The 13,928-nt window shown below is 37.4% G+C and overlaps 1 protein-coding gene across 1 annotated transcript; it reads right to left on the bottom strand.

The window, feature by feature from the left end:
- Positions 1–3,435: 3,435 nt before the first annotated feature.
- On the bottom strand, positions 3,436–11,434 carry LOC110968368 (complement factor H-like). The gene is made up of 9 exons (XM_051947594.1): positions 11,233–11,434; positions 10,930–11,112; positions 10,529–10,634; positions 10,309–10,385; positions 9,864–10,046; positions 9,381–9,563; positions 9,053–9,247; positions 8,348–8,532; positions 3,436–3,453 (listed from the first exon to the last, which is right to left on the bottom strand). The coding sequence occupies exons 1-9, from the start codon at positions 11,300–11,302 to the stop codon at positions 3,436–3,438; spliced, it is 1,200 nt and encodes a 399-aa protein (XP_051803554.1). The 5' UTR covers positions 11,303–11,434.
- Between the last annotated feature and the right edge of the window lie 2,494 nt (positions 11,435–13,928).

Here is a 13,928-nt window from a genome sequence, read left to right as displayed (position 1 = left end):
AAAAGATATCAACAAAACCCCTTAATGTAGAAACTAAAACTCTCATGTCAACAGAACAGAGTAGGATTGATATTAATTGACGGAACTCGAAACACAATTGCTGCTGATACTGAGACTTACGTTTGCATGTCGGCGCCTTCCCGGTCCATCCATCCAGATTACAATTCAGTGTGTCATCACCCACCACTTGATACCTGCAAAGAAAATAAGATAAAGCTTTCCATTTTAAAATAAACACTTTATCCTGACCCTATTCAGTACTTGATATGACACATTATAATGCGTATTATAAGTGCACAGAAGGGTTTTTGTGTTTTTCAATGCACAGCGTTTGTCATTATAACAAATTGGATATTACAACTATTATTAACCAGAGCTGCATAATTAATAACTAAATTATATTTTAAATCATACTAAGTGTCAATACAACTCTTAAAAATGCTGTGCCACCATAATGCCTTGTTTCTACGAATCGTTCTACATCCACGTACCCTTGATCACAAACGTATTGGATAGCTGTTCCAAAAACAAAGTCTTCACCCTCAATAATTTGATAACTGCCATTTGGAGTTTCATCAGGACGTGGACATGGCTTTACTGAAGACACAAGAAAAAAGAGATGAGTCATCAATGTGACTGTACACTGGACAGATTTTGCTCCTTTCATTAACATTGTAGTGAGACAACAATGTTCTTAATGTTTTTCTTTGATTTAACACAGGGATATTTATTTAATAGAAGTTGTTGGTGGCGATACAATGCAGCATTTTACACTCTCTTAGTGCCACAATCACCAGTTCCAAGTAACAACAATCAGTTGTAAAAACTGTGGAACGTCACCAGAAGAACATTGTCACAGATTCATGTAACCTGATAATTGCTGTCACTGAAGCAGCAACAAAACAGAGAGTACAACAAAAAACTGTTTAACTCACAGTAGCGGCTTCTGCAAACTGGAACCCAACTAAACACATAGTATTTAATAGTAAACTAGGTGTACAGGGTGACCCAAAAGTTTGGAAACAAATGAAAAGTCTCTAATCCAAATAATATAATGTTATTTCAATAAATCAGTACCACAGATATATTCAGAAGAGTAACAGATTAGTGTAAAACAAACATAATTCGACATGTTCATCTTTGTTTCTTATACAAAGTTGTGAATGTTTCCACCAACTGGTTACACTGGTATCTTCTGGAATGTATCTTCATTCATGCTTAGGAAGGTTCCTCAAACTGGCCAGTAAATGTTGCCTCATAGTACTTTTGGATGTTTAAAAAAATTAAACTTTACCATAAAGAGTTTTGAAATCTGACACTGATGGCCTGCATTTTGAAGTTATGCTCCAGCATACCTGGACCTTATGGTTCTATTAATTTTCTTCCGAGTTATTGCACTCGGCAAATACTATGCTTTTAAGTTATTTTAATATGCTGTAACAAAAATGGGTAAAATAAGAGTGAATTCATGCACCCCCAACTCAAATAGACACTGCAGCTAAACTTTGTTTCCAAACTTTTGGGTCACCCTGTATAACACTGCAGCATTAAAAAAAGTCTGTCTTAACATTCTGTATTAAAGAAACTTCCACATTCTCCCACAGTTGGAGAAATACAAGGATTACCAACAATCATTGATCAGCTACTGAGCCCAGCTCCTTTCACAAACTGTGCTTTCTGAGCCTAATTCCTGTGTGTTTGTCCCCAGTTCCAGGTCTCAGGGAGTACTGAAGATTGTACAACATGGGATTGTACAAGACCGTAAGAACAACATGTTGCATCAGCACACATGGGGATGCATTGTTCTCAAAAGCTTCACCGAAAGCTCCCAAAACAAACAGAACCTGTCACACAACAACAATTCAAAGACTCTTCATAATGCAAGTCTGTTGTATCCTGCCAAAATAGATCTAAAAATGCTGCAACAGAGCCTACCTTCCTACTCTGCTAAGGCGACAGAGGAGGAGAGGCATACGTCTCTACTGAGTTTGACCTCACAAGTTGATGATGCATTACACAAAAGAAGCGATCTGTCTCACATAAGCACATTAAAACACAAACTGATTTGCTTTAGTAGAACCATATATATATATATATATATATATATGTATATATATATATATATATATATATATGTATATATATATATATATATATATATATATATATATATATATGTTACAGGAGAAATTAGAATCCAGGCAGATTTTAAATCCGTCTAGGCAGAATTAGAATTTTGATTTCGCCGAGGTGAGATTGAAATTTGAAGGGTTTTGAATATGATATGCTGTGTTAATGTAATTATTTGTTTTCCCTAACATTATGTACCTTGAAATTTGGTTTTGGATACAAGGTAAATAATAACTTTAGAATTAATGTCAACTTTTGTCCTCAACACTTGGCAAAATAAACAGCGAAAAAATTATGTTGTCAAAGTAGTTTCTGGGTTGTTTTTTTCATATACTGTATACCAAAATCCTGTTAGAGGGTTAGGGTTAGGGTTATTCTTTCTAATATACAGGCTATTGATATATCAAAATTGAAATCTTTACAACAACCATGGTAGGATTTTGATTTCGCCTAGGTGAAATCAAAATTCTAATTCTGTCGAGGTAGATTCTAAATCTGCCTGGATTCTAATTTGGCCTGTGACATATATATATATATATATATATATATATATATATATATGTATGTGTATATATATATGTATATATATATATATATATATATATATATATATATATATATATATACACTGATCAAAAAAAATTAAAGGAACACTTTGAAAACACATCATATTTCAATACGGGAAAAAACAAAATGGATCTTAGCATTGATATGGACTGGATAATGTGTTAGGAATGAAAAGATGCCACATTGTTTGATGGGAATGAAAATTATCAACCCCCCAGGAGGGCTAAATTCAAGACACCCCAAAATCAAAGTGAAAAACTGATGTGGCAGGCTGGTCCATCTTGCTGAAATTCTTCGCCAGCAACTCAAAATGGTATTCAGTAGTTTGTATGACCTCCATGTGCTTGTATGCAGCCTGACAATATCGGGACAAGCTCTGAATGAGACGACAGATGGTGTCCTGGGGTATCTCCTCCCAGAACTGGACCAGGGCATCGCTGAGCTCCTGGACAGTCTGAGGAGCAACCTGATGGTGTCGGATGGAACAAACCATAATGTTCCAAAGGTGTTCTATTGGATTCAGGTGTATATATATATATATATATATATATATATATATATATATATATGCCACCCTTGTTTTTGGTATATTACCTGAAGAATACAATAGACACAGCAAAAAATTCAGCTGTAGCAAATGAAAGACTGTATGCGGACAAGACCTGTAGTTGCACCAGGAAGAGATCTCTTCAATGCCAGTTTGGATAGAAGGAATTATTACAGAGACCCAGGACTGTCTCAGCCTACAGCCTGAGTCTGGTGTCAAGATAGAAAACAACAACAACAAAGAAAAAAAATCTAAATTTATCATTCTCTTATCTGCTTCCACATAAACTTGTCCTTACCTTTACACTCCACTGTTTTGTTCCATTTGCCATCCACACATGTTGCGCTGCCTTCAGCCACTGGATCAGGAATGATACACTGATACTTGATGACATCTCCATCCAAATATTTGTCTTTGTCTGAAGTGAAGTTCATTGACTGCTTCTCATTGTTGAGCTTATCACAGTATCCTGGAAACACAAGTCACATACTGTTGTCAGTCCCTGTTTCTTAGACAGAGGTTATGTAATCTTGGTTCCAAATTATTTCTTGGTGTCCACTATAATTGTGTTTCAGGTGAATGAAGCATTTACGTCCTGGTGTACAAAGTGAAGAGATTGAAGGTGAAAACCGGGGTCCACATTCCAAATCCTGTGTAGTCCTGGTTCTGGTTAATGCTCAATAAAGACTGTGTTTTAGGTTAAATGTTGGCCGACATTATGCCTTGAGTTTCAAGTCCCTTTGGGCCTTTTTCATATTAACCCTCGTGTTGTCTTAACATCCTGTATGCTCCCCTCGTTCAAATGATCAAAAATGACCAGTCTCAACTGGGCCTCTAAAATAGAGCAGCTTAACTGAATTTTCAACCAAAAATCAATTTTACACGAAGAACCAACCTGTCATGCATTACACACTGTGTGAATGTCTGGAGTTTTTTTCTTCAGAGTGGAGAAATACTGCATTTATTTCTCATTTTTGTTACATCGCACATGTTATAACTGTTTTCTTTGCTAAGGTAGAGGTTTATCATCACTAGTATTGTTGTTAACGATACTGCATAAGTGTAAACATTATTTGTTTAGCTAAGAAAGAGCCCGAAATGCGCAGAAAGTAGCTTGAAATGCATTTTTAAGGGAAACAAGAGTGTAGTGTATCCTGTCCAATGGTATGGAAAACTACAAAACTCAACTACAAAATACTAGTCTCACATCTTTTGAATCATTGCTCCCACCCTCAAGATGCATAACCTACAACAATAGTAAGAAGAAAACAAAATAATAGATGCAAAAGAAAAATCTGAAGAACATATTAAACTCTAATTAGCATATGTAGGACAGTATGCCAGTGTGAGTATGGACTTTACAAATGTATTTACCTTATGTGTAGCACACAGTGTTTGTTTTCTAGTCCTTCTTGTTACTCTTGGATGTGTGAAAAAAATCAGATCTTTGACCTGCTGAGTACTGAAAATTAAAAACTGCACTGATGGCTTGAGCAAAGAGAGAAGTCAGCTGCAGCATCTTTACGGCCTCTGAACACATTCCCCGTTTGAAAACAAAGCTTTCAAGAAATATTTCATTTGTTTAACATTGTTAAAATTTGAGATTTGTTGTAGATGGGTGATGTGGCACCTGCACGAGAAAGTCTTAGTTTTTCTGAGATCAATCAGCAGCACACACAATCTCAGTTTCTCCGTGCGTGTGTGGGTGTGGGCGTGTGCGTGTGTGTGGGTGTGTGCATGTATGTTTTGTCTGTGACCTTTAGTCGTGTGGGGTCATGGATGGGCAATGATGCACCTGCACGTAGCTGTTCAAGTGTTTCTGAGATCAGTCAGTAGCACACATAATCTACATTTTTCATCCTGTGTGTGTGTCTTTGTGTGTGCATGAGCCTAAAGGGACTTGAAACCAAGGCATAATATCCGCCAACATTTAATAAAAAACACAGTCTTTATTTAACTTTGCAAAATTTGTGTGTTGTGGTTTAGAGGTGTGTGTGTGATGTTGGTGTGTGTTTTAGTCCACTGTGACTGTGATTTTTAACTGCCAGGTCAAAAATGACCTGAAGACAATCTTTGTACCCTGGTGATGTACAGCTTTGATAAAAATAACAAAGACAATGTTTCACTTTTTCTAATGTTGGGGTCATCGAACTTCAAATTGGATAAAAGGTCCTTGAGGGGTTTTCTATGCTGCTAAACATTGTGGCCGTTGAGCCATAAAGCTCAATTTGATAACTACTGCTGGCAGAGTAATGTCACCACAGCATGTTCGTTGTTACAGATTAGTTTCATAGAAAGATATTTTCTAGGAAACAGAGTGTTGTTGTTCTCTGAGGTATTGTAGTATTTTGTGTTTTGTGCTTGGCATATTAATCTCTGTCTTTTCAGTACATCTGTTGCCTTGCTCTGTAATTATCACCTGGTCTGTAATGTCATAATAATGCATCAAAGTACAAAGTTTCAGCATTTCTTGATGCATTTATAAGTACTTTGAGAATCCTGATAATTCAGCTGGCAGCCCAACTCAGCTTTAAAACTGGAATCTCTGTAAGTTTTCTCTGAGTAACTTTGTGAAATGCTTTTTGATGTACGTACGTATACACATGATGTTTTTCTCCTCCCACTGGCCATTATTGCATTTAATTGTGTCTTCTCCCTTCATTATAAACTTATCACGGCACCAATAAGTTACTTCAGAGTCAGATAAGTACTCCTTCTGATATGAAGACAAAACCACAGCATTCTGAATTTTAGGAGGGGGACTGCAGTGAACAGCGATTGCTGCAAGAGATGAAAACAAGACAGTGTTAATTTTTACCCTGCACTCTGTTGCAATGAATATTTTCTGCCGTAAATGCGTGTGATAAAATAATCCTGAAGTTGACTCACGTTCACAGATTGTTTTGAGTGATAATCCATGTTCAGCTGGATGCCATTTTCCATTCTGACAAATCAAGCGATTATTCTGAGCGTAGTATCCTTCATTGCAAATAATATTTGAACTATAGGCTGCTCCAGTAACTGGGGGGGACACTTTCCCATTAGGAATCACAGGAGTTTCTCCACAGAATCTTTTGTCTGGAGTTTACACAATTACAAACAATTAGGATTGTATATTCTTAGCAAAATACTGGCAACACTGAAAATTACTTTTCTATTCAAAATGGTCGCCACTAAAATCAGCAGGAGAGCAGAAGCACTGCTTGGATACAGTAAATGCAAAAACACTGAGCAGCAAATATGAACATTTTTACAGCAATTTCTTTTGTCTCATACATTTCTGGAATAATAAAGATGATATAGATTGTAAAACTTGAATGAAACATGAAGCTAAAAATGATGTGGCTTGATTGTGAGACAGTCTACATTCTACAAACCGCTGTGGCTAGTTGGCTCCATTATAGTGCAATATACGAGAGTAAAATAGTAAAGATTAATTACCAATACACTGGTTGAGTCCAGACCAAACACCGCCAATACATCTGGCTTCAGCCCACCAGCCTTTGGTGAAAAGCTTATAACCATCATCACAGGTGTAGTACAGCTTGTCTTGGTATGGACCAACAACAAATCCATTTGGAACTACAGCTTTTTGACAGTCTGTGTTGTCAACAAAACAGAAAAAAACATGCAAATAACATTAATTAGACAGTGAGACAGGTCTGTTTGTGTGCTGATGGTTCTTTGAGGGTGAATCCCACTGACTGGAGATCTTTCAGCAAGGATTAGCGTTCAGCACGTTAATCACTTACTTTTTATTTAATACTAAATACCTGCAAACCCAGTGATGCTTCCATCAGCTCCAGCAAAACTTAGTTAATTTGATCAATATTATATTTGCTCAACGACAGTACATGTGTATTGTGATGGTGAATATGCTAGAATGCTGGTTTTTGCATTCAATGTACTCTTGTGTATAAGTGCAGCCTCACAATCCTGTTAGCATGACAATAATACACAGCCTAAAAATGATTACACTAAGTAATTACACTACGAATGCAATTTAAATCTGAGACGATTAAGGTTATCTATTAGGACAAAACAATCTACAAACATGTCATAACTGCACCACAATTAGCCTTCAAACTGTAAATAATTAGTTCTAATTGTATGTTCTTACCTGAGCAGCTCTTTATTCCTGTCCAATCACCTTCAATACAGGTAATAGTAAAAGTGTTTCTATTGCTGTTCCTGCAAGTGTAATGGACTCGGTCATTGTGAGAGTAACGGTCCCTGAGGTTGTAGGTAAATTCTGCATTTTCAATGTTGGGTTTGGTACAGTATGTTCCTGGGGACAAATATATTACACTTTAGTAATTCACATAGATAAATGACCAGTTTGTTAATAATTTCCCTCTTACAAGCACAAAATCTACCAAGAAAAAAATGAAGTCACTGAAAATAGAGCTTTAAGACATGTGATTGTGTCTCCATTGGCCAGTTCCCTTTGGAGACACACTTCAGTGGACTCAAAGGCAGAAAAATCCTCTCACCAAACCAGCACAGTTTTCACACTTTAAATGTAGAAAAATAGTCAAGCTGAAAGTCAACATGCACTAATTACAGCTAATGTACTTTTAATGTGAGAAGAATCACAGGACTCTGATTCAAACGTCTTCTCATGAGAAACTGATGTGCAGAGATCCTGAACTCAGTCCTGTCATGTTCTCTGGTGAAATGAAGCGCTGACATTAATTGTACGTTAGCTTTAGTTAGACTGTGATGATTTAATACTAACGACAACTTCAGACATATTAGGACTGGTACCGTCTTGTATAACTGCTAGTTCTGAGAAATGATACTTTGTGGAAGGAAATAACTAAAGTAACTAAATACCTGTTGCATTTGTTATACTTTACTGCCTTGTTGATCAGGGTGGTGGAGTATCAGGCAGTGTGATATATTATTTGGATGGATTACTGATCTACTGAAATGAATGTGAATGATGGAAACAGGAATTGTCACCTCTGAGATATTTCATTGAAAAACAGCCAATAGTTTTAAAAGACTAACTCCAAAACAGTTCCTTCACACTTTTACAAATATGACGTAACATTAAAGACATAAAACCAGTAAATATTAGAAATATAAGGTTAACTTCACAGTACCTTTACACAATGGTTTTGGTGTCCATCCATCTCTGGTGCAAGTGGCCTGATTGGTTCTACTTGTACTCTGATAACCATATCTACACCTGTAATACACAGAGTCACCCAGTTTTTTCTGTTCGTACCAACTGACACCCCAGCTGTACACACGTGAGTCTCGTGGATTGTCGCATATGACCTCTGGAATGAGAGAAAGATTTGTCAATGTTAAGTAACCAAGATCCATCCATCCATTCTCTATACACCGCTTTATCCTCACTAGTGTCGCGGGGGGGCTGGAGCCTATCCCAGCTGACTCGGGCGAAGGCAGGGGACACCCTGGACAGGTCGCCAGTCTGTCACAGGGCTACATATACAGACAAACAATCATACTCACATTCACACCTACGGGCAATTTAGAGTGATCAATTAACCTCAGCATATTTTTGGACTGTGGGAGGAAGCCGGAGTACCTGGAGAAAACCCACGCATGGACAGAGAGAACATGCAAACTCCATGCAGAAAGATCCCCGGCCCAGGCCGGGATTTGAACCGGGGATCTTCTTGCTGCAAGGCGAAAGTGCTAACCACTTACTCCACTGTGCAGCCTGTAACTAAGGTTAGATTGAAAACTATAATAATGGTCTCATGAAACACCACATAGTTAAAAACAATGATCCCATAATCTGTCTCTGGCTTTAAGACTCATATGGATTTCTACCTTTGCAGAGTGGCCTGATACTCCACGTTCCATCACTTTGGCAAGTCGTCTGTGCTGAGGTGGTCTGATAGTCCACAATCCAATGTTTCTCTCCACAGAAAACTCTGAGTGTGTCATCAGGAAAAAACACACTTCTGGAAGCAGGTTCAAATCGTGTTCCTTCAAGTGCTGGCAGTCTCACTTCACATTTTATTTCTGCATTTGTAGAGAAATGAACATATCTGTTAGTCTGTTATAACAAGACAGACTGTAGTCCAATAATAGCAGCAGTTTTCACTTGTCATTGCGATAGAACCAACAAATTGTGGATCTTTCATTTTATACTTACTTTCACATGCAGGTGTAGGACTCCACTCTGCTTTTGTTCCCACTTTCAAGCATCTTGATTGTCTTTCTTCAGCACGCTTGTATTGAGGATCACACCGATAATTCAGGACTTGATTTTCTTTGTACTCTTGGACACCTCCAAGCACCACACCATGTTCAATCCGGGGGACTGTACATTTTATTTCTGTTACAAATACATGAACAATATTGAATGACAACCCATTTCTGTTTTTACTGCACATTTTAACGGAGTTCCTAATGTCAGATCATAAATATGTGCCAGTTTTATGTTTTGTACAGAGAGGAGGAGGGATGTTTTTTTTCGGGAAAAATATAAAAAACTGTTTTTCTGCTCCTTGTGCTAAGCTAAATAAAATTGAATTGAATTGAATAGTACACCGCCCTGATTGTCTCACCAGGTTGTTTCTTACTGGTTTTCAAAAGATCATTAATATGCTGTTTGTTTTCTTTGTTGCCACTCTACCTGTGCATTTTGGTTCTGTCCCACTCCACTGTCCGTTTTCATCACAATACATCTCTGCTGACCCTTCCAGAACTTCAGAGCTTGACTTGCATCTAAATCGAACTACATTGCCATAGTTTGCTTCTTCTGGATCCCCAATCACCTGGACATTGCTGCCCACATGAATCACTGGACACTGCTGGGCTGAAAGGAGAATGATCAAGAAACATTCAGATGTATCAGGCTATATGGGCACGTATGCAATACCCTTTTCTTTTCATTCTTTTTCTTTTCTTTCTATCTATCTATCTATCTATCTATCTATCTATCTATCTATCTATCTATCTATCTATCTATCTATCTATCTATCTATCTATCTATCTATCTATCTATCTTCAATGGATATACCAACAGGGTGGGTTGTATCAGGCTCTGAATGAGTAAGATCCTCCATTTCAACTCTTACCTTCACAGACTGGAACAACACCATCCCAGCCTTCTGCCATGCAGCGCCGGAATTTCGTCCTACTGACCATCTGATAGCTTAAACAAGTTGAATGTAGAAAGGTTATTACGATAATGACTTGTAAAGAGAAGCAAAGCTTACAGGGAATATATACAACGCATATGTAAGACAAGATATAAAGAAAAAAACTAAGAATTTGTCATTAAAGATGTTTTCATACCCTTTGTGGCAAGTGTATACAACCTTTGACCCAAAAACAAAATCGTCTCCCTCTTCAAGATGGAAATCCGCAAACTGGGCATCGCCAGGATGACCACATGACTTTGCTTAAAACAAACAAAGGACAATGTGGGTAAATACATCGCATGGAAAAATACTTGGAAATATGTGCTTCCATTTATATGATAACAATAATACCTTGTAATGTGCTTTATAATGAATCATATAATATGAATGTGGTAATAATAATAATAATATGCACTTATTATGTAATTGCACTGCATTTTCCATTTAGCAACACATACCCTGATAAAACATAGCATATTGCTTTTATCTATTCTAGTGGTTACCATTCATAATGTCAGAGTAAATATTTACAAGTAATAAAAGATGAAAACTTACGTTGGCATTTGCTGCCTCTAGTCTGCCATTGTCCTTCCACACAGATCAGCTTGAAAAAGCCAGTGTAGCCAATATTGCAGCCCACTCTCACCTGCCTTCCACCAGCGTAGCTAGCTTCCAGACCAGTTATGTCAAAATTTGAGTCATAGTGGCGGCCATCTATAAACTCCTGAAGTGTACAACCTGTAGAACAGCAAGAAACAGAAGTAAGTATGCGGTATATCACTTTATCTTGACAAAAAAGCAATAATTTGAATGGTAAAATAATGGAACATATAAATTAGCACGAGTGCGGGGCCTTACCTTGGCTTTGCACAAAAGTCACTAGATGCATCCACAAAAAAAGGACACAGGTGTTGGTTATTACATGCATTTTATCTGCATTACCGTGAACCACCAGGCACAAGTAGAAACTTCAGAGTGAAACAGTGTGAAACAGAGCAGGAGCTGTGGGTTTCACAGGGAAGAAAAGGAGATTGCTCAATGAATTACGCAAGGCAGCTCCAGCCTCCAAATATAATCCCAGGCTTACAGGGAAGAGAAAACAGAGGAAGTGATCACCCAATATGACGCACCACATAATGAACAAAACCATGAAAACACCAGACTGTCATCTGAAAATTAGGAAAAAAAAGTAATCTGAAAAAGTAAAGAAGATTTATTTGCAAAAAAAAAAAAAAAAAATTCAGTGAATCATGGAAAATGCAAATAACAGAATCACACAGACACTTATGTATTTTTTAAAGGTATTTTTAATGCGTAACGACCCTGTCTGGGGACTATGTTTACTATTCAGTGATAAAACCATTATGCCAGTAAAGGTTTATTTGCTTTTTGGCTTTCACCTTCCTGGTAATCATTCGCAGGAATCAATTGAGCAAACAAAATATGTTGCATTTCAGTGAATCTGCTCAGGGTCTCCTCATTTCGAGTAAATAAGCAATACAAAAATAAATAAAACAGTGTGTCATCTAAAATAGAATAACTACTCTAAAAATATGAAACTAATCCAAGTTGCTTTTGTGTTAAAATGTAACAGTCTGGACTACACTGAAATACAGGCACATTCATGTTGGATTGTAAAACAGCTGGTAAACAAACAATGCCGTCTGACCTCTGTTTGGACGCTAATAAAACAAAATGTTACTGTTGAGCAATGCAGGATTTACCTTCATTTCTCAACATGACCTCATTTTATTCGTGCTTCTTCTTTTGAACAGAAGGAACATGTCACTAAAAACCCATCTGATGGTCTGTTCTGTGTAGTGTTTTGTGTGCATAAGATCATTTGTTACTATACTATGGAACTGTCTTTGTTTGACGATTGTTTGAGTTGTGTTTTGGAGAAATGCTCCACTGATTTGACCTCTACAGGCCACGGCAGTTAAGACAAAAGTTCTGATAAGAAGCCATTTTGTGTGCAGGCATCTTTGTATTAAGAATACTATGACAAAACGTTAAAGGATTGACTCTCTGATTGACTTGTTTTTAGCAGTTAGGTTGTCAAACCCTTTTGAAATAGGAATACATATTCTAAAAATGAAAGGTTAATTTAAATATATCTTTGTCATACAGATACTTTATTAGATAATATACAGTATGAAGCTGACTGAGCTTAGAGATCAAGGTGTTGGAAGAGGAATGCATTATTTCCTTCAAATAAAATATATAATATACATGCACTATATGTCAAACGTTTTAGAACACTCCAATTTTTCCAGTTTTTTTATTAGAGATAATACATGTTATTGTTTCATTGTACTCTGAAATGAAATTAAACAAACCAAAAAAAAATCTATCTAGAAACCAAAATGTATTCTAAGCTTTTGACTCATCAAAGTAGCCACCTTTGACAGATACAACAGCTGAACAAACTTGTGGCATTCTTTTCACAATGGAAATCAAATATTCTTCAGAAAGTTCTTCCCCACTCTGTTGCAGAAGTTCCTATAAACGTGTGGCACTTGTAGGTTTCTTTGCTTTCACTCTTCTGTCCAGTTCATTCCAAACCAGCCGGGTTTAATTCTGGAGACTGTGCTGCTCACTCCATGTTTTCAAGCTTAACATCGAGTTCTTTTTTCCTAAGGTAGTTCTGGTGTAGCTTGGACTTATGTTTTGGGTCATTATCTTGCTGTAGGATGGACCCCTGACCAATTAGGAACATACCAGAGGGTACTGCATGGTGCTGCAGAATGCTGTGGTAGCCGTTTTGGTTCAGGGTGACTCTCACTCTGTACAAGTCACCAACCCTGGATGCAGCAAAACACTCCCAGACCATCACACTTCCTCCTCCATGTTTGACAGTTGATGTTCCACACTGAGGAACCATCCTTTCTCCTACTCGAAGGTGTACGAAAATCCTGTGTGATGAATCAAAGATTTCAAACTTGCATTCATCAGTCCATAATATCTTCTTCCAGTCTTCAGTAGTCCATTGGTGGTGTTTCATGGCCCAGGCAAACCTCTTTTTGTTCTTCTAACATCTGAGCAATGGGTTTCTTGCTGCAGCTCCACCTGTCAAACCTGCAACTCCAAGTCTTCTCTCCACAGTTGAAACAGAGACTTCTTACTACGACCACTGTTAACCTGTGCTTGAAGCTTTTGTGATATGAGCTACCTATCACCAAGCTGTTGACTCTCAGAAACTTGTCTTCTGATTCTGTTGTGACTTTGGGTCTTCCAGACCTCTTCCAGTTTCTGAGTGCCTTTTGATGGGGAAGAAAACTATACTCACAAACTCCTGGACTTGCTTCACAATTTCTTTGTAGGAAAAACCTACATTTTTAAGTGTTATGATGATCTGTCTCTCTTCTGTTGTTAATTGCCTTTTCCTCACCATTTTTATAGCAACACACTATCTACTACATATAGATATATATGTGTGTGTGTGTGTATGTGTGTGTGTTTGTGTGTGTAAACAAAAAACACAAACTACTGTATGAAATCAGACGCCTTCAATTCAATGCGAAAGTGGTTCCAGATGGAGGGCAGTGTTGACC

Source organism: Acanthochromis polyacanthus, chromosome 4, assembly GCF_021347895.1.
Source record: "Acanthochromis polyacanthus isolate Apoly-LR-REF ecotype Palm Island chromosome 4, KAUST_Apoly_ChrSc, whole genome shotgun sequence".
Lineage (NCBI taxonomy): Eukaryota > Metazoa > Chordata > Actinopteri > Pomacentridae > Acanthochromis > Acanthochromis polyacanthus.
Note: the sequence above shows the minus strand (reverse complement) of the source record. Positions and strands in the feature narration are given on the sequence as shown.

Coding starts and splice junctions, on each gene's coding strand:
- LOC110968368 (XM_051947594.1), bottom strand. CDS start 11,302: ATGCATGTAATAACCAACACCTGTGTCCTTTTTTTGTGGATGCATCTA. Junction 10,047..10,308: donor TGTTGTTCCAGTCTGTGAAG/GTAAGAGTTGAA, acceptor TTCTCCTTTCAG/CCCAGCAGTGTCCAGTGATT. Junction 9,248..9,380: donor TCCTACACCTGCATGTGAAA/GTAAGTATAAAA, acceptor CTACAAATGCAG/AAATAAAATGTGAAGTGAGA.